This window comes from Oxyura jamaicensis, chromosome 1 (genome assembly GCF_011077185.1).
Source record: "Oxyura jamaicensis isolate SHBP4307 breed ruddy duck chromosome 1, BPBGC_Ojam_1.0, whole genome shotgun sequence".
NCBI classification, from domain to species: Eukaryota; Metazoa; Chordata; class Aves; order Anseriformes; family Anatidae; genus Oxyura; species Oxyura jamaicensis.
Genome location: NC_048893.1, coordinates 161,109,577 through 161,129,416, shown reverse-complemented (window position 1 = coordinate 161,129,416; position 19,840 = coordinate 161,109,577). Strand labels below are relative to the sequence as shown.

The 19,840-nt window shown below is 39.2% G+C and overlaps 1 protein-coding gene across 19 annotated transcripts in view; it reads left to right on the top strand.

Moving 5' to 3' along the window:
- LMO7 (LIM domain 7) overlaps positions 1-19,840 on the top strand; it is a 130,336-nt gene continuing 110,496 nt past the window's right edge. For 9 of the 19 annotated variants that reach the window (XM_035320429.1, XM_035320400.1, XM_035320409.1 and 6 more), the window contains exon 1: positions 1-145. In XM_035320429.1, coding sequence (XP_035176320.1) covers positions 83-145 — 63 coding nt within the window. In that variant the 5' untranslated portion in view covers positions 1-82. The remainder of the gene's footprint in view (positions 146-19,840) is intronic. The other 10 variants (XM_035320463.1, XM_035320438.1, XM_035320499.1 and 7 more) reach the window with 4 other exon arrangements.

The window sequence follows — 19,840 nt, the reverse complement described above, 5'->3', positions numbered from 1 at the left end:
AGGAGACGGGGACGGGAGCGTTAAAAGCAGGCAGCTGAATGACAGCGGCCGCTGCCGGCCGAAGACCGAGCGCTGCCCGGCCATGGAGTGCCGAGAGGACGCCGAGTGCGAGGCGGCGTTCGCCGAGGCGCGGAGGTGGCTGGAGGTGAGGCGCTGAAAGCCCCCTGGGGTCCCCCTGCTCCGCTCCAAGGGGCCGGGGTCCCCTCTGGGGTCCCCTCTGGGGTCCCGCTCCCCAGCTTCGTTTCTTTGCGAGCAGCCGTGGCTGCTGGTTTTTGTTTTTAGGGGTCGTTCTGTGCTTTCGGTACCGCCGGCTCCCCCCTCCCCACGGCTCGATTAAAGGCTGGCAGGGCTCCGCTCCTGTAATTAGGGCTCGCAATTTCCTACCGTCTCCTAAATTACTTCTTTAGCGCTCTTGCTCTGAGACGGTTTGAATTAAAGGCGCTCCTCTTCCTGTCTGTAAAGAGTGTAGAAAATAGTAACCTGAAATTAAAGCCATTTACTTTTCTCCTCTCTTCTTCTTCATTTTTTTTTTTTTTTTTTTTTTCTTTTAAACATTAGTGTCTGATTGTACGTAGCTTGTCTTAAATATCTACATTTCTGCAGTCACCACACTCAATACAGTAATGCACGGGAAAAGGTTGGAAACAGGCACCTGAGTGCTCGCTGTGAGTCAAGTCGTGGTGGGAACGCGTAAGTGAGGACAGCAGTGGGGATGCTGCTTAAAGAGGTTTTAGACCCTGTCCATCCTTTTGGGACACGCTGTGCTTCTAAGGGTGAACTTCAGCAATCCCTCTGTGTGTGTTTGAACAGCAAAGTAACTTCATCTTACTTCTGCGTACCCTTCCACCCATCTGCCGGAGACGTGACCTCTGTGGTCACAAACAGGATTGTAGTAACTTTCAGAGCAGTAAATATCCAAAGGATGGGGTCTGTTACTTCTTATCCTCATCTTTGCAAGCTTGTGGAGACCTGAGTCTGTGCTTCTTTGTTTCCTCTGTAAAACAATGACATCTAGTGCTTAAATCCTACTGAGGAAAGGCAGAGACTTGTGAACTGACAGCAAAGTAGGTAAGGGTATCACAAATGATTTTCTCAAGTGTAATTGCTATCTGTGAATTCAGGTAATTAAAGCAGCCCTGATATCCCCAGGTGTCAATTTTGTTAAGAGATATGCTTGAGTTTAGGTTGTTAAAGTACTTTTCTCCTGTGTGTATATATATATATATTTCTTGCATATATATATATATATATATATTAATTTGCAAAGCTTATTTTAGAGAGTTTCTTGAAGGTGAGGGTATACCATCTTTGAAATTTTTAATTTAAGAGTTTGGGGATTTATCTCTTTCTGTATGATGTTGGCTGGCTCTACCATGCAACAAAAGCATCTCCCTGCCTGCCAGTAGCATGTGGGAGCAATAGCAAAGATATATAAGTGTGAGGTCGATGCTATTTGTCCGTAGTGGAAATGTTCAGATTCCTCTGTCCCCCTTCTAGGTTATCTGGTTATACTTCATTTCCAAGATATGCAAGTTTTTTTTTTTTTTTTCTCATTTTGAAGTAATGTTTTAAACTCATGCCTTGAATGAACTTTTATTTTAAACAAAGTAACTTAAAAACCTGAAGGTGTTGATAAACAGGATGTTAGAAGTTCTGCAGTGTTGAAGGGAAATGTAAATATTTATTTTCAATTGAAACGAGGTTTTTATTTCAGAGGGTCTGTTGTGTTGCTCTACTCTTTAAATCCAGATAAACCAAAAACACAAGGCCAACCATTTCTGTTGTAGAAGAGAAGACATTTTTAGAGTAATGAGACATCCCAAGGTTTTGTGAACCTTGGTGCAAAGCAGTGGTATGCATATGAGTGAGAGTGAAAGTTGTAACAAAACCTACTCCTAATGATTAAGTCATTGGTTCCGAGGGTGAGGCAGATTCCCAGATATTTATGAACTTCAAGTTCATACCATTTGGTAAGTTTTTTTTTTTTTTGTGCCAGTTTCCTCTAAAGTTAGAGGAAGATGAAAGCATACAAACAATAGCTAATAGGTATTTAACATAGCGAGCAAAAAGTTCTTTGTGAACCATTGACCTTTCCCTTTGCTAATGAAATCAACGTTAGCATATTGCTGTATTTCAATAAAGATCTTTTTAGATTTTGAGATTAAAAATAAATAAATCAGAAAACCTGAGCTCAAAGACTCGTCTTCTTTTTTTTTCTTCCTTTTTCTTTTTTTCCTTCCCTCCAGGAATGGGTAGCTGTATTTGTGAGGTCTAAGGGAGCGGGAGGGAAAATGAAACAAAAGGGGGGGGGAGAGGAGGAGGAATACCCCAAAAGTTTTTCCCCATCTGTTCTTGAAGCTTTTGTTAAGAGAAAGCAACTCGTGCCCTGCTGAGGTCCATGTTCTGCCTGCTCCCAGCTGAAACCTCCATGCTATTAAAAAAAATGATTAAAAGCAATAACAATAAAAATTGCATTTGATGTCTGGTATTTGTTAAGGAGAGACTTTGTGGTTTGGTTTTGTGTGTTTGTTTTTTTTTTAATTCAAGTTCATGTTCAGGCATATTTTATGATAATGTAGACAAGGCAGGTCTGTAGTCTTTACAATGCAAAGTCCCCCAGCCTCTTGTAAAAGAGGTTTTGTGTACAGTGGAGAACTGGCAGGGGGGTGTTGTTGCTTGTCTTGGTATCCCAAACTCTAATTGGGGATGATTAGCCCCTCTTGGAAAGTTGACTGTCTAGCACACAGGCTCATCCTGGAGAAAGAGTAGTGATTTTCTTGCAAAACTCAAACTCTTCTTGGGTGCCCCTGTGCTGACGGCTTGTCCGGAGCTCAGCACTGCTCAGCATTGTTGGGTTTGTGCATCCTGGGCTCTTGGAGTCTTTTGAGCTGCGAGTGTAGCAACTGCTGCTGCTCAAAATCACATCCAGCTTGGCCTTCATTTAGCACCTTAGCTGGGCATATGGAGTGTGTTGAGACTGGAATAAAATACCGAAATAACTCAGCTTAGAAATAGCTTCTTTAAGGTAGAGCTGTGTTTGCCAAAGCTAGAAATAGCCGGGGTTTTACAATGATTTTACTACATTCTGTTCCATATTATAGCTTCAGAAAGCCAGAGCTATTCCTCAAAACCCAGCATTCCTACCCAGCTATTAACTATCCCAAATTGCCCGGTCTGTGTTTCCTGCACTCTTGTTTCAGGAGGTGGGAGGGCAGTCCTACCCCTTCCTCTCTGCAGTCCACCACCAAGTCTGTGTGTGTAAAGAAATGTGAAGTGTGGGCCCTCTCCCTGCAGACACCCTGGATCGTTGCGGAGTTCAAGAGGGGCTGTTCTCTTGTAAAACCTCTCAGCTTTACGTTTGTGTTCTGTCTCTTAAATGAACCATAATCTTCAGGTAAATGTCTATGGTTTGAAATTGTTTGCTAAAGCAACTTGAAACCTGACCCACAAAGTCTGTAAATCTTTAGTTAGAGTGCCCCGAGGCAAATAATGCTTGATTTCTATTTCTTTCCTTCCCCTCGCCTCAGAGTAGTCAAATGTACACCGTGTATAAATCCTGGCTGGGGAGAGTGGGAAGTGAGCGTGTGCCTGAATGAATTGTTGGAGTGAAGCAGCAGAGCTCCAGGAAAAGAAAAGCAAACGGAGCAACTCTGACGAATCACCCAAGTGAAAAGGAGGTGTTGGGCCAAGACACTTTTAGTATAGCAAACTGCTACAGGGCCTCTCGCCATCTGACCCTCTTCCCCCAGTGACTGATCTGGCATTATTAAAGTCAGATGTTCTGAAAGCTGCTCATTTCGCTTGATGCTGTCATCGGGAACGCCAGCCTTGGAGTGGCAAACAAGATCCCGTAGTCCTGGGCTGTTTCTCATGCAGGGATGCTGCAGTGCAACAGGAGGAGGCCTTTCCATCGCCAGCACTGCCCAGTGTTGATGGAGGGAGGTATTGCATGGGTGGGATTTCTAAAGAGAAGGCTTTCATCATTTTCACTAGGCAGCATTAGAGGAACAGACCCCAGCCTATCTGGAGGGCAACTGAAGACAGCTCTGCAGCTCCAATCTTGCCATGGCCATTAAACAGATAGCAAAACAGTCCGATCTTACTGAATGCCGCTGTGTGCGTGAACAGCTTAATTTATTATTGTGCTACAGTAGGCTTTTCAGAGTTGAAAGTTATCTTCCTTTGTGATTTAGAAGCATCTCTTGCCCTTTTGGAAGTTGGCTTTTTTTTTTTTTTTTTTTTTTTTCTCTTCTGGGAAAGAGAAGTGCATGTATGTACATGTGCCTCTGCCTGGAAAAGTTGAAAACCAGAGAGTTTAGGAGTTGCTTGGTAGAAAGAGTCAGCTTCAGGACAAAACTTGAGAGCCAGTACTGCTTACTAAAATCTTTTGGTTTGGACAAGCAGTAAAGCAATCAAATCCAATGAATGGTCTCTGACATGTGGTCACCAAATGTTTCTATTTGCTGAAACTGTTCAGAGTCTGCATTTCTACTGTATATTTTATGGCTTCTGCAAATGTAGCAAGAGGTCTAGCAGCAATGTTTTTCCTGTATTTGCATAGAGATCTTACCTCAGTGATTATTTGGTTTTGTTTTTCCCCCAAGCATGAATCTAATGCATACAGTCTGGTATGGCAGATGGGAGAAATAACTGTAGAGAGAAGCTGGCCCGGACTCTGTTCAAATCCCGTTCTCATAGGGGCATTTATTACAGTGGCACTAATCATTATGAAAAGCTTTTTTCTTGTTTCTGAATGAGGTATTTTCAGATGGTGTGCAGAGAGCCAGTCGCTGTACTCAGTGGTGTCAGAGTGAAAAATGTTTGCAAGAAAAAGCAAATTCTATATGTTGTGCTGCCTAACCCATGTCTAATACTGGCTAATTCTGTCAAGTCATAAAACCTGGGTGGGCTGTTTTCTGGAGAATGTGTTACAGCAATACCACCAAAGTTCTGGCTCACTTCTGCATAAGGGAAGTATTTAAGCCCCCATTAGGTAGGTGCATCAATATTTCATTACTGTGTGTAGGTTCTTGGCAGCGAACCCTTGCATGGAGTAAATCTAAGTGTATCCAATTAATATATAGACATGGATTGTTACAGAGGTATACCTGTTAAGTAAATATTGTAGGAATTTAAATCTTGGAAATAATGTTCTCATTGGCTGCAGGCTCTAAAAGCATTTTGACAAAATGCCATAAAACAGGCATAGCAATGATGATTTCAAGGGAGAGGGTGACAGTAGTATTGTTTTAGCTGGGTGGACACTGCTCACTCTGTTACCTTATCCACGGGACAAGGAGCTTCCCAGAGCTTGGGAAAGATATCTCTGGTATTCACAGAGGTATGTCTGAGAGAAAAGCAGGACTGATTTATTTGCTGGGGGAAAAAAAGATCTATTTCCAAGGTCCTACAAGGTGGGTTTTATATATTGTCAAGTTAACTCTATATTTGCATTCCTCTGAGATGCTTGTGTCAGTCTTCACACCAGTGTGTGATGGGCATGTGTAGCTTTTAGCTGAGCTCCAAGTGTGGCTGCTTCCTTTGTGGACAGCTGCCTCGTTCTAGTTTTCAGTGTTTTAATATTTTGCATGAAATCAGCATCTGCAGGCACTTTAAGGGGAATAATTATCTTGCGGAAATTAGAGACATACAAGTCTTGTAGATTTGGGAACTGTAGTGGTGTTTAAGGGCATCTACAGAAAACCTTGATGGAACTTTTTTCTTTTGTTTTATGTGGTTACCAACTAGAGTCTGTTGTGGAGTCACTGTTGTTCTTTTCCTCTTGTCTTTTTTGTTTTGCTCTGTTTTTGAACTGTGACCTGATCCTTCCTTAAGTTTTGTGAGGTCATGTGTGTTTACCTCCTGTAGTCTGGGGGAGGAGGTGAGATGATGATTCCTGTATTCAGGAATATATATATATTTTTTTTCCCCTACATTAGTGGGCTTGCTTTTAGCACCTTTTCTTTGTCAAACCCTTTTTTTGGTCCATATTCTTTAAGTTTTTAAAGAGCACTTTGGTATATTACATTAGGCTGTGATCTTGCTGAGCTTTGGAAAACACTTGAGTTTTATTGTGTTTTAAGAGCCAGATACATTCCAGCTGTTCCTTGTCCCTACCACTCCCTGTCTTTTAAAGTTCCTTTCACTCTTGGAGGAGGGATTTTTTTTTTTTTATAATTAGGAACAACAAAATACTTTTTTTTTTATGAGACTGAAATTACTTTATCATTTATGAAATGGACTTTCCATCTTCATCAGTTTAATAAGTCTGCATGTGTTCTCATACACAGTGTGCTAGAAATGCTTCTGGTAATTTATGGTGTGCTTGACACACCTTACATATTATTGTGAATTACCTTGGAAGGAGTGTCTTGTTTTTGCTGTTCTTCACATAGCTGAATGCTGTCAATCCAGCAGAAAATGTAACTTTAAAGGAATGCAGTGGATAAGCTATTTTAAAATAGGTTCTTTGGTTCCTCATGCTGTAAGCAGTCGTAAATCTAGCTTTTTATAGTACTATTATATATATATATATATATTTTTGAGTGAAGACGAAGGTGTCTGGATATGACTTACAGTATGCTAGCATCCAGTTGAATGTTTAGTAGTAAAACCTTCATTTGTGTTACACCGAGAAAAGAAACTTGATTTCAACAGTGTTTTGCATTTGTGGTACAAAACATCTGGGATTATCTTAGACCGGCCTGAGGTTTATAGACTTGCCTGATGGTTTTCCAGTGCAGAGTGTGTTGGCAGTTTTTTTTATCAGTTAATGCAAGAATCAGATTCAGCTCTGAATCACTATTTTTAGAAAATAAACACAATACACTAGCTTTGGGAAAGAGTTTAGTATGTTAGGCAAAAAAAAAAAAAAAAATCACAGTCCTGTAACATCTCTAAAGGAATATCTGGCTTAAGATCAATTCAATTAACACAGAGAAAATGTGAAGTGTTGGGCCAGCCTGTCTTCCAACAGTAAGTTCCACAAGGTTGTGGTTTTGTGTAATTGCAATGAGGTGTTGGTGAAACTGCAGCCCTTGGCATGTACTTCTCCTACCTCCTCTGGTGGTGACAGTGGGGTTTCTGACCCTCCAGTGATTTGGTTCAGTGCATCCTTTTGATGATGGAGACCTGGCCTGCTCTGTAGCGTTTGTTTGTGTTCAACTGTTTAAGGTACTGTGCTTATTTTACCTGATCAGCTTTATAAGTCTGCACATAAGGATGCACAGAAGCAATCTGTGAAAGGTATCTGCTTGATGCCACACACAAGCCGGATTTAGGGTGTTGCTGACCCCTGGAGCTTTGAATTGTGGCTTAGGGTAGTTGCATGTGTAAAATAAAAGAGAATAATTTAAAAAGGGGAAAAAAATAAATAAACAAACAAACAAAAACTAATAATGGATTCTATGTTAGTTTTGCAGCATTTGGCTCCTGGAAGGTGAGAGCCACCAGTGTTCATAGCAGTGGTGGCAGTGGCAGAGCTCACATTTTGGTGGCAGCTGTTTGGTTGCAACTCAGCTGGTGCAACTTCTCCATGGAGGAGATGAAGAGGCAGACACCTGAGCTGAGACAAACCTTCTCCTTCCCTGGAGGCCTCTAAAATCACCCGCTTCTGCTCACTGCCCGTATATCTTCCTGATATGACTTGGGAGTCATTCACCAAGCGCCTGGGGTCGAGGTATAAGCTAGACACCTGAATTAGTGAGGCTGGCTTCCACCCATAAATAACATCTTCAGGATGAATTTCATAAGGCTTAAAAATACAGTTGAAACTGTTTTAAATAGAAACTCTGCCAGGAGTTTCTGGGTCCAGGTATTTGAAAGCATTTGATATGCTTATCAAGCATCTTCTGTTATGGCAGAAGCAGCCTTTACATCTTGCTGGAGTTTCGTTCTTTGGAGAATATCCTTTAGATGGTATTGGGCTGTCTCACTCAGCTGTTCTTCAGCAATTGCCTGCTGTTCATGGGTGCAATCTAATCCCAGATCTAATCTCTGGTGCTAGTTGCAAATGCTTTCCTGGAAGTACTTTATTAGCCCCGCTATTTCTCTTTTATTTCCTTCAGGAAGGAATTTGAAAAATCCAGCTTGTAGAGATTGTTCTGAGACTTTCTACATGGTCAGATGACTGACAGTTAGTAATTCATGGTGTGATAAAGGATGCAAGCAAAGAAAGCCAGATGTCAAAGTAACTGTGGAGAAGACGAAGAAAAGCTAAGATCAAGGTTTGACACTACACTCGTGTGTACAAGTTTTTATTTTTATTTTTTTCTTTTACCAATAGCTGTTGAACTGCCCTGAAATGCTTCCTTTGGTACAATTTCAGAGTAGGTGAGGCTGCATTTCCAGTCTGGGAAAAAATTCTCTTCCTCCTTGTGTCCTTTTCTTTTGGCATTAATACCTTCACTGACAAAATGTGTCTTTTTGATTCACCTTAAAATGTAAACCTGAGGAAAAATGACCTAGATGGTCTGGCTGTAGGTATGTCTGCAAATACAGAAGGGTTGTAATAAGGCAATATTGATTGTCTGAGCTAACTACAGTACCTTCGTATAATTTTTGAAATGTCAAGTGGGCATCTTCTTAGTGAGTTCTCTGCATCCAATAAAAAGGTTGTGTGGAGCTGCTCTTATTCGGACTGAATGAAAATGGGATGAGGAAGAAGGCGTGAGCTCCAGGTACAGATAGATATCTCTCGCAGACATTTGCTTGATGCTGTAGAGAGAGGGGAAAAAAAGACTGATATAATAAACATTGTCCTAATGATTATTCAGGAAGGTATTGCTTCACAGCTACGAGCCTTACGTGTCAACGAATTTTTCAAAGACAAATCCCCATTAAAATGCAGACACTAGTTTGCTCGCTAATGGCCTAGCTTTCATGCATCTGATAAAATCCAAAAGTTGTCTGACTTTGGGATAGGTCTTGCAGACATGGGCTGTATTCTCATTTGGGAGCATCGTTAAAGACTCCAGGAAGTTCTGCAAGTCAAGTGTCAGTGGATGCATTTGGGAGCTCTGTGCTGTGGGGAAATGACAAAGAGAGGTTGGTGAAGTGAAGATGAGAAATGTGCTCCTAAGGTTACTTGTACACAGCAACTTTTTCTTCCTAGAGGAGTGAATTTCTTGCCTTGTGAGTATTTCAGTTATTAATTTTTGTATTAAGGACTGGTTTCTTGAATACATTGTTTTGCATTTTTTTTTTTCCATTCAAAAGAGAAGGGGGGAGGAATAACATCTCAGAGTATTCTAAGTATATGAATGTATTTATTAGACTTTTCATTTTGTATTTGTAAAATCAGTGTTCATCTATTTTATCTGCCATTGGGCATGGAAGCCTACTGTAAGACCTGAATGAAAAAAAAAAAGTGTGTGCGCATGTGTGGTTTATTTTTCTTCCCTTTCTTTCTTACCTCCCCACCTAAAAAAAAAATAAAAATAATATAAATATAATAAAAATAATTTTTAACCTAGCAACTAAAATCTTGTGACAACAGTCTTTGATCTTTCCTTATGCAAAATGACTTTCCTTGAAAATTACAGTAAAAAGGTGTTTTTTTTTTCCTTCTTTTTCTCTCTAAACTTGTGTGGATGTACTGTGCTTAAGAGCAATGCTATCAGTTGTCTGGTTCTCAGCACAACTTATTTTTTCAGACTGAAATGCTTAAAGTGCATGTTTCAGCAACAAGATTTGGTCTTCGCATGTGAGTGAGTTTCTTGAAGGAACCCTATCTATCATGGTAACAAAACGTGAGATCTAGGCAACTTTTTTTCCAGTGTCTGTGAGGAGTTGGTAGGGAAGCTGACTTAAATTTAATTCCCTGTGTCTGGTGAGGAGATGTTTGATGCATGCAGGTTTCCAGCAGTGACTCATAGGATTGCTTTCTCCTTCCTCTGCAGCCAGCCTAGGAGGCAGAGCAGAGGGTGTGTCTCATGTGATAGTGTGACAAAGAGATCTCCTACCTTTCAGATGGGGGGAGTGAAATATGAAAGGATGTAGGCGTCTGTCAGCTGTCTTTAAAGGTATGCCAGCCTTTCCCACTTTGGTCTTTATTTTTAAATTTCCTTAGAGCACTGTTTCTAACCCAACTATGCTGTGGCTGTGCTATGGCCACGTTATCTTTATTCTTACCCTGTTGTGCAGAGCCTGCGGGCCCAATAACCTGATGCAGGCTCAGCTTAACAGATGTTATTACAGGGGAGGATGTGGAGAAGAGAACCTGATCTCTGGATCCTTCTTATCCCAATCTCAGCACAAGCTCTTCCACTCAAGTAAAGAAATGTATGTGTCTTCATTTATCCCTGTTTCAGAAAGGGACACTTATGTAGGTTGCTTGTTGAGGTAAAAGTGACTTTTTAGCCACTTGGTCAATATTGTGATCTACAGATGTGTATAATGTTGCTTAGATTGTGCATAGTGGTTTTAATTTCTGTCAGTGATGCAGACTTATGACCTTCATGAGTTCTGCCTGCATCCATCTGCCCAATCCAGGCTGTGTATGTGAAGTAGTTTGGGTATGGTAACAGAACTGTGTGAGCTGATTTAGATCTAGCATAAACACACGTGTATTCCACAGCCTTGTGCACCATAAACATCCTTTGAGCTTAGGATGCTGTGAGTTGACTTCAGCTGGACACAGCTAATCCTTTTCTTCATCTGACAAGTTGAAGACTGTTACACCATGCTGTTTCACCTTTCTGTTTTGTGGGAAAAGATTTAAAGTACAGAATTTGCTTCTATGTAACTTGTTTTGTCTGTCAACAAGTTTGTTTCCCATTCTGTGATAATGCACAGATTTCTCAGCTATTGTAAAAGTACAATAGCTGTTCATCTTTCTTAAGAGCTTGTTAGTCTTAGTTATGGAATGCAATATCCTTACCACGAGAAGTGTGTATCAGAAATTTGTTCTGAGCAAGTGGTCTTAAATCCTCTCCTATGTAGAGGTAGGGATGTGGACTTCACATGCCCCTTCCTTTGCTGTATTGGATGTGTAATAAAAGAAATTACATTTCTATAAATGTTAGCATTACATAACCCCTCCTGTCTACTTCTAATATGGCTTTAATCCTGTGATTAAGAAGGAAAGTAGGGAGCATGAAGAAGATAAAAATCCACCTTTTAGTTGTGACCAGTCTGGGCAGTGTGATGTATTGAGGATTTTCTTATTCACTAAAAAAACTCTGGGGATTGAATGTTCTAATACAGCAATATTCTGTACCTGATAGTTGATGTTATGTTACCTGTCTGTCGTTGTCACATCCTTCAACTTAGTAAGAAGTTTTAGCAATTTCAACTTGCACGAGCAGCTCCTGTTTACTGGTTCAGCTTAAATAATCATCTCTCGCTTTACTGTAGGTCTTACATCTGTAATGCTTTCTGGTTTTCTGCCAAGAAAATCTGTTTTTAATCTTGAATTCTGAGCTGCTTTTTTGGGAGGCCCTCAGGAGTAAGCGTGGATCTTCAGTGTGAACTAAAGTTGTGATTGTTTCCTGGATATAAGTGCCAGGACACTTTCTATTTTACACTGAATTGGATCACAGTGTCTTATAGCAACTCCCAGTGGTCATTAAGACATCAGTTTTGCTGGTGGTGTTTCTTTTTTATTTAACCTAAAATTAAACTGACATGTCTTGGCATACTTCTATGGTGCGCTTCTCAGTATTGAACTTCTGGCATAATTAGGCTAGAGCACTGTCATGAAAGCACAGCTTTAGTTAAAGCCTACAATGACTGGCAGTAAAGTCTTTAATGACCTCTAGAACATTGTATAAGAGCTATTAAAACATAGCTGTCAGCCTGAAGTTGTGAAAAATCTCTGAAGCAGTGGCTAGTTTCAGGGAAAGAGGTCTCCAGCAGTCAGAAAATTAGTATAATGTTATTTTTGAGCCCAAAGTTCCTTGCCTCTATTTATATGTATAGTGTTAAATAGTGCTTGTTGATGATGCTTGTTGCAGATACTACTTGTTACAGTCTCAGATGATGGGTAAACTGCTGCACAGAGAAAACTGGCAGCTCATGTTCTCCCTCTGCATAGATTCATTACTCTAACCATGTTATTCCCATATATGCAGTCTGGAAATACTTGAGGTCTTTGATCTTGAAAACTAAATGTTTGAAGAATGTAAATGATGCACTTCTTTGATCTGCTTCTTAAATTAAATGGTAATTGTGAAAATTACATTAGGCAGCTTTCCACTTAAAGGTTTGTGCTTTTCATTTCACACTACGTTAATTTTAAGCCATGTGCTGTTGCTGTTTTTTTCATCAGTGAATTCTTGTAAGGGGAAGATCCTTTTGTTTCTCCATGGTCTAATTATCAGCAGTGTATTTATTTAGTAGTAGATCTTAACATGCAATTTTTCTAATGCCAGAAAATGTCAGTGGATGTCTATACATTCATAACTGGGGAAAAGTGAGCCTTTAAGGGTAAGTAGTAGGAAAACTACTGAGTTGTGTGTGCCTAGAATGGGGGACCTGATGTTTTCCCTTAAGCTGGCAGCAAACGTTTGGGCGAAAGCTCTGCTGGAATCTGGTGTGTTCCCCCAAGCATCTGATGATAGGAAAGTAGCAGAAACTCTATCTGGATTCTACTTGCTGTTTACTTTCCTAATTACTGACATCTTCTAATCAAAAACCTGATGGATAATTCAAGGTTCCTAAAATGTTGATGAAACTCATGCAAAGTTCAGTATTTTCTAATATGCTTTCATCAGCTTTCTAGTTTGCTTTCATGAGAAAGCATCAGCTTTCTAGTACGTAGTCAATTTTTCTATCTTATTTACCATTAAAGATGTTAAAGGCCTCACTGCCTTTGTCCTCTTCTCTTATAAAAGGGTCCTTTGAAGTCTGAAGGCCACATCAAACTGCCAACTAATAACTTGCAAGATTATTCAGAATCTTATTCTCGTGTCATAGTTTCTTTGCAAGCTCCTGTTGGTTTAAGGCCAACCAAAAATCAGCTGCTAAACTGAAATGAAGTCATTAATTACCCCCTAAATAGAATAATTTTTTGTGGTTTTCAATTGTTAATATATGTTTAGCTAGGCAGAGATTAAGTTTGCGGGGGAGAAAGTTGAAGACGGTTCAATGGTGCCGAATGTCTGCCACAACAGCTTTTAGAGGTACTCATGGCTGGAGGAGGGTGTGTGTGTATGTGTGTGGTTTTTAAGAGCAAATAAATATCACTTATGTTCCAGATCAAAAGCCATCTGTGGAGTGGGGTTTTCTCTGTTCTGAATATTCTCACTTGGTCCTTCTGCTCTAGCTCATGCTACAGTCCTGAAATCTGTCTTGTTTCCTATCTCCTGGTGATTTCCTTTAGCAAAGTTAGCATTAAATTCATTATCATGCCGAATTAACATATTGCCGCTTTGAGCTAATTTCTGCTTGTATGTGTTAGGGTGGATTTGAGAATTCACCACTAGGAACTTGCATAGGATGTTAAACCACCTGATTGCTTTGGTGTTATCCTTCAGAGTTGGGCTAGTGCCCAGCTGAATGTCTTGGCTAGGAGCTGTTGGAGCAGGCTGCCTGCATATTTGAACTTTCTTTTTCTTTAAGAAAAGTGAGGAAATATTGCCAATTGGAGATAAAAACACTTACTGTGGAAGAGATTGAAAATTTGAAATCACTGTTCTGAGATTATGGAAGCGATCGTCATTTGGTTTCTGTGCTTCAGAGTGATACCTCCTTATTATGATTTCATTCAGGTGGATAAGAACATATAAAACTTCCTGAAAGCTCTTCTAAATAAATAAGTGAACTTTTAGATTTTTAATTATTATTTAAATTATGAATTGGATGACTAAATTCGTTTTAACTGAAAGGAATTCTACAAGGGAATACTACAAGGGAATACTACATTTCGCTTTAAGTGAAGGGAATTCTAGATCATCTTTTTCAAATTTCGCTTCTGTGTATTCCTTTGACTTCTACATCTATTTGAATAAGCAAGACCTGTAGAATCATTAAAGAACCAGACATCATATGGTTGTGAACTGAAAATATCTGGTGAAAATCCTTGTTGCTCTTTGAAAATGGGTTGGGGCAGAGGCAGCCAGAGGTGTCCTCTCTCTTCTCCTCTCCTCTTCTCCAGCCCCACTATCCTGGCTGGTGCAGGAGCAGAACCTTACAGGGGCCTTGCACAGCTGCTTGTGTGTCCTTAGACATCTGTTACTTATGGCTCAGAGTGATGTCACTCTGGTTACTGCTTTTTATTTTTTCCTCCTTTAAGCCTAATGGGATCCTACATCTTGTGGCTTGAAGTGGGGGCTGGTTAACCACTAGAGCTCCATTTTAAAGCTGTTACTTTAAAATATCTGGTGGTGCTGAACTCTTTGTTACTGTTCCTTCATAGCGATTAACTTAAATTTAAGTTAGAGCAAGTCATTAATTATAGCAGGATTTTTTTCAAGTCCAGATCTTTTTTTCTTTTTTTTTCCCCTCAAAGTTGAGGAACTTGAAACAAATGCATTTCCCAGGTGCCCAAGAGCAGGTAACTTGCATTTCCTGGTGAACGATGTCTCCAATTTAAAACCTTTCACTGTTCCTTTAAGGCTAGCCCAAAACAAAGCAGAAAATAGAAGGCATTACATTTCAGACCAAAGCTTTGACTTTTAATGAATTGTTGGGATGAAAAAAAAAAAAAAGCTGTAGGTGTGTCTGTTTCATGGATTTAAAACAAACAAACAAACACAAAGTAGTGTCTCCTGCCACATTCAAATCTGCTGTTGTGAGAGCCTCCCTCTTAAAGCCAAACTCTCATCAACTTTCTGGAGTTTCCCACTTCTTTCCTGCATAATTTCATTTCTAACTTCATTTGCAGACACTTGTAACCTCCTGTACATGAGTCTCATCTAACCAGAAAAATAGGTGTTCAAAAAGCATTGTGCTCAGTCCAACTCTTATTTCCCTTCCTACATCATATAAAAGGCTTGATAGTGACATCTCATGCTAGACTTGTTCCTCAGGGGCTTTCTTAACAGCAAAAATGTAGTGCTTGTTTGAAATCTCAGGAATCCAATAAAGCTGAGTTTTAAGCTTTTTTTTTTTTTTTAATTGCTAATGTCTTCCTGTAGATAGATAACTATCACACAAGCTTTCTTTTCAATGTTATAATAAATAGCATGTTCTGTCTTTTTGGCATTAGGTCTTGAAATCATGTTTAAATTAAATGCTAGTAGTCGGATGAAATGGGCTTAGACAGATTTTACTTTGTGTCAGTGATTTAGAGCTAATCATTTACAAATTGCTGAGCTAAGGGGCACAAATTAATGGCATTCCTGCATCTTAAAATAGCCCTCACTATGTCACACTGAAAAAATGTGTATTTGGAGTTCAGATGCTGTGAATTGAACAAATGTTTCATTTATGTGGGGGAGAAAAATAGGATCAAGGAGCTAAGTTGATATTTTGTGTCAGTTATCTTCTGTTAAGCTGAACAACATAATGTATGTTCAAGTAGTACAACATTCTTTGCAATGTTTGCATAATTACTATAAAGAGCTACAAAAAGTTTTCAGCCATAATATTTTTCACATTAAGTATTTTTTATCTTTTTTTTTTTTTTTAGCAGAAATGTTGTTATGGAAAACTCAGATTTTCATCAAATCTGAGAACTTTACACAAAGCAAAGCTAGCATAAGTGATGAGCATTTAGCTGGCTTAAAAAAAGGTCTTGTGAATGATGCCTTCCATCGCGGTGTACTGCGACTTGCTGTCACCCAAGGATTCAGAAGGTATTTTGCAGGGTTTCTCAACTTTCCATCAGTGTTTATAAGAGAAATTTTTCATTCCAGAATAAGTAATCTTAAAATAACATTGAATGCAGATTTCAGAATTACTATATTGTATGTTTGTTTGTTTGTTTTGGGTAGCTATATTGTAGACTCAATATATTTTCCCTCCATGTAGGTAAGAATGACTTCCTTGTTGGTTTTCTTGGATGTTACTTAATTTTAATTTGCTTTGAATGAAAGCCATTGAATCCATTGAACACTACTGAATGAAAGATGAGCCATACCATTAAGGTTGCTTCATTGACACCAAATCTATCCTGTAGTCTCCATTGACAAATCTGATGCAAGGACTGACAGTTACTTGTCATCTTTTGACAGAGACACATACTGGTCTGAATTTGGCATCTGTATATGTAGTGTTTACTATATCCTTCTTTCTGTGTTTGCTGTTGTTATTTATTTATTTATTTATTTTTCTTTTGGGGAGGATAGGGGTCTGGCTAGCGTGTCTTTAAAAGTTTTATCCAGATAAAATCTTGGAGGGCTGCCTCTGACCTACCAGCTTTTGACTTCCATAACTGGGATTTTTTGAGGTTTATGTGCCAGCTGCTGTTACTATGAAACATTTGCTCATCGAGCCTTAGGGTTTTCTCAGTTGACTAGGGTCCTGTGAAGTGTCCCTAAAATCAGTGTTGAAGTTGTACTGGACTGAAACAGCAGTGGAACTGGACTTACACAGGGACTTGAGCCTTGTCCCACACTAAATGAAGTCAAGGTACAAGACCAAGGGGTAGCGAAGGATGTCCTTGCTGCTGATTGCGGCAGGGTTATGTGGGCCCTGTGCTGGCCTCACTGCCAGTGCGCGCTGAAGAGGTGGAACAGACAACAGAACCAACTCATTTCATCTTTCTGACCCCGTTTCTCTACTGTAAACATGAGCAGTAGATATCCAGTTTTGTCCCATTTTGTTTCTTTCATTCCTTCCTCTGGTAGCAAGATAATGTGGGTGTTTCTGCATTGTTTGCCTTGAGGTGGCAAAAAAAAAAATAGCTTTTTTTGTGTGCATCTAAACTGACGCGCTTTGAGCAGGTGGATTCATATAGCACCTGTGACCAAAAGCTAAGTAATGAAGTCCAAACCTGAACTTACTTTGAAAGTTCCCTTCCAAAAATGTTTGTTATTTTTCTTATGTGGTTCTTCAAATAAAACAATGGAGTAGCTGTAGCAATCCTTTCCACTGGTAGCTGCCCTACTCCTGTACAACTCTAATTGGAGGTGCCCAGAAACAGTACTTTGTCCACCAGAGCTTGGAGGCCAGTCACTTATTTTTTCCTAGATCAAGACAACCCTACGTTGTGGAAGGGAAAAGGAATGTTTGTTTTGCTATTGTCTGACACCATTATGTGGTCTCTGTGACAATGCAGAAAGTGTTGAGCTGTACGTAGGCATCCTCAGCACCCACCACCATTCTGCAGGCATCTCCAGTAGTTCCAGGGCAGCAGATAGCTGGAGAGGAGCACAGGGGTACTGCCAACACCATTCCTAATGCGTTATTAACAATCCTGTGCATTAGGAGTGGTCAGTTTTATCCCCCCCATTCCCAGCAAGTGATGGGAATTAAGTAGAGGGACTTATTTTGTGAGCAGAATTTATCATGGTGCGTAAATCAGATTCAGCCAGCAGCTTAGTTTCTAAGTTCTAATAAGTCTTATTTCCCTATGCAATTTTTAACATTACATTAGTTATAAAAGGTCTGGTGTTTGGGTTATATATGATAGTGTAAGTGCCACTTAAAATGTGTGTTTTCAGACATGGTAATTATCCTACTCTGTATAATTACAGGTACTTGTATTTTGTGGAGAGAAGTACCTGATCACCCCCTTCATGGATACACAATTTCTTTCTTTTTTTTTTTCTTCACAACATCAAGTCATAAGAAACATATGTTTGAACTTCTGAGTTCTTTTAGACTGTAAATCTTATAAATTAACTTCTGATTGTAGACATTTTTTGCTTTGAGCTTATCATGTTTTTTTTTTTTTTGAGCAGTTGCTGTGATGTACCTAATTCCAAAACAACACCAAAAAAAAACAAAACCAAACAAAACAAAAACCCTCTTTGTTCTGTCTTATGCCCTAAATCCTGCAAATGCATACATGCTTAACTAAAGGTTTTCTCTCTGTTTGGTATTCAGATGTTGAGACTGAATGAGTAATAAGGTCTTTCATGTCAAAATTGCATACAGGGCTCAGAGGTCACATAGTTCATGACTACTGTCTTGTAAGACTGGATATTTTTATGCCTAGACTGGATATTTTTATGCCTAGACCATTCCTGGCATATATCTTTTTTAACCTTTTAAAAACAGGCAAACTGGTCAAATTACAAATGTAATTTGTATGGTTAATTTTTTCTTTCCTAATATGTGGTGATCTTTTTTTTGCTGCAAATTAAGCTAATTCTTTGTGCTTTGATAAACTTGGCAAAGTAGTGTTCCTTCTACATCTTAGCTCTTTATAATATATATATATATTATATATATATTTATATATATATATATATTCCTCCTAAGCCTCTTTGTCTTCAAGTGCGATGCCAGCAATAGTGTGTTCTCTAGCTGGGACCAAACTATGAGCAGGACAACTGCATGCAAACTGGTGAGCACCCACTTAAGGCAGCAGCACTGCATAAAAACAGGCTATGAACTGAGTTGAAATCTATTATTAAAAAAGTATTTTTATCATTTTGAGATGTACAGGATTATCCTATTTTTGTGTCCAGTTGTCCTATTTTAAGATTTTGTAACTAAGCTCTGCTGAATGCTTTCTTGCTGATTTTTAGACTGATGTTCCAATTTATGATTAGAACGACAAATTCTCTTCCCCTACCATGCTTGCACAGCTTTTTGGTTTGGATTTAGAAACAGTATGGTTATAGTCCATCACACAGTTCTGTGAAGAACATGCTAAAAAGTCATGGAATTTGCAACAACTTCTTTTTGGATCCAGTTTAGTACTGTATCCCCATTTGATGTTGCACCTCAGAAAAATGCTCCTTAAATGTGTGTTGCCTTTTCCTACTGCCACATCACAGTCTTGGGATCTTTTATCTAGACTGGATTTCCACAGTCTGTTTATCTCTAACTAGTTATGCATCTTTTTTTGCCAGTGAATAACATAATTCCATTTATAGCCTGTCTATTGTTTCCCTTCTTGTGTACCAGACCATTTATTTTACCAAAGCAGGATAAAAACAGATTTACATGACATGTCAAACCAGAGTGTTGTCTCCCTGAAAACATCTACAGCTTGGGAGCAGGTGGGGAGAGTCAACAATATTTAATAGCTTTATAGAAACTGAAGCTGATGTTATCAGGCTAAGTATTTTTCTGATTCTAGTTTCTTCTTGTATCCTCACTTGCCTAACGTATCTTTATTTTTTTTATATATTTTTCAGTCAATGAGACCTTTCCAGCCCTTTGAGTTAAAAAGAATCGCTAATGACATAGAGCGTGCTCTAGAACATGCAAGAACCTAATTAAGGACACTTCCCCAGGCTTTGCTGTCTTGTATGCTTCTCTTATACTCTCTTGTTGTTTTCCCAGTTCTATGCTCCTCTGAAGAATCTGACAGGTAGCTCTTTAACTGAACATCGCAGCCATCTTGTCATGAATTATTTACTCAGCTTCCCATACCTGACCCATTCTTTCCTTGTTCTTCTAGCATGTCTACAGAAATTGTTCCATGTTTTTGTCTTTGCTATTTTTTTCTGGACTCTTTATTACACTAGTTATGGGATTCTTGTTCACTTCTTCCATTTTTATTAATTTTTCTTTCTTAAAGACTTCTCACTTAATAGCCTAAAACAAACAGTGGTATGATTCATTTTCTCATCACAGTTTTGCTGGAATACTCTGGTACACAAAACTAAACTAACCATAGCATCTTGGCATTTTGATTGAACACTTAACAGATTCTGTAACAGCCTTTAGAAGAGTAAATAATGTTTTGAGCTGAATTGCAGGGCAGTGTTCAATTTATACACTGCTGTCTTTATACACTGACAGCAGAATTCAGGCTTTTGTCTTAGATCGTGAAAACCTG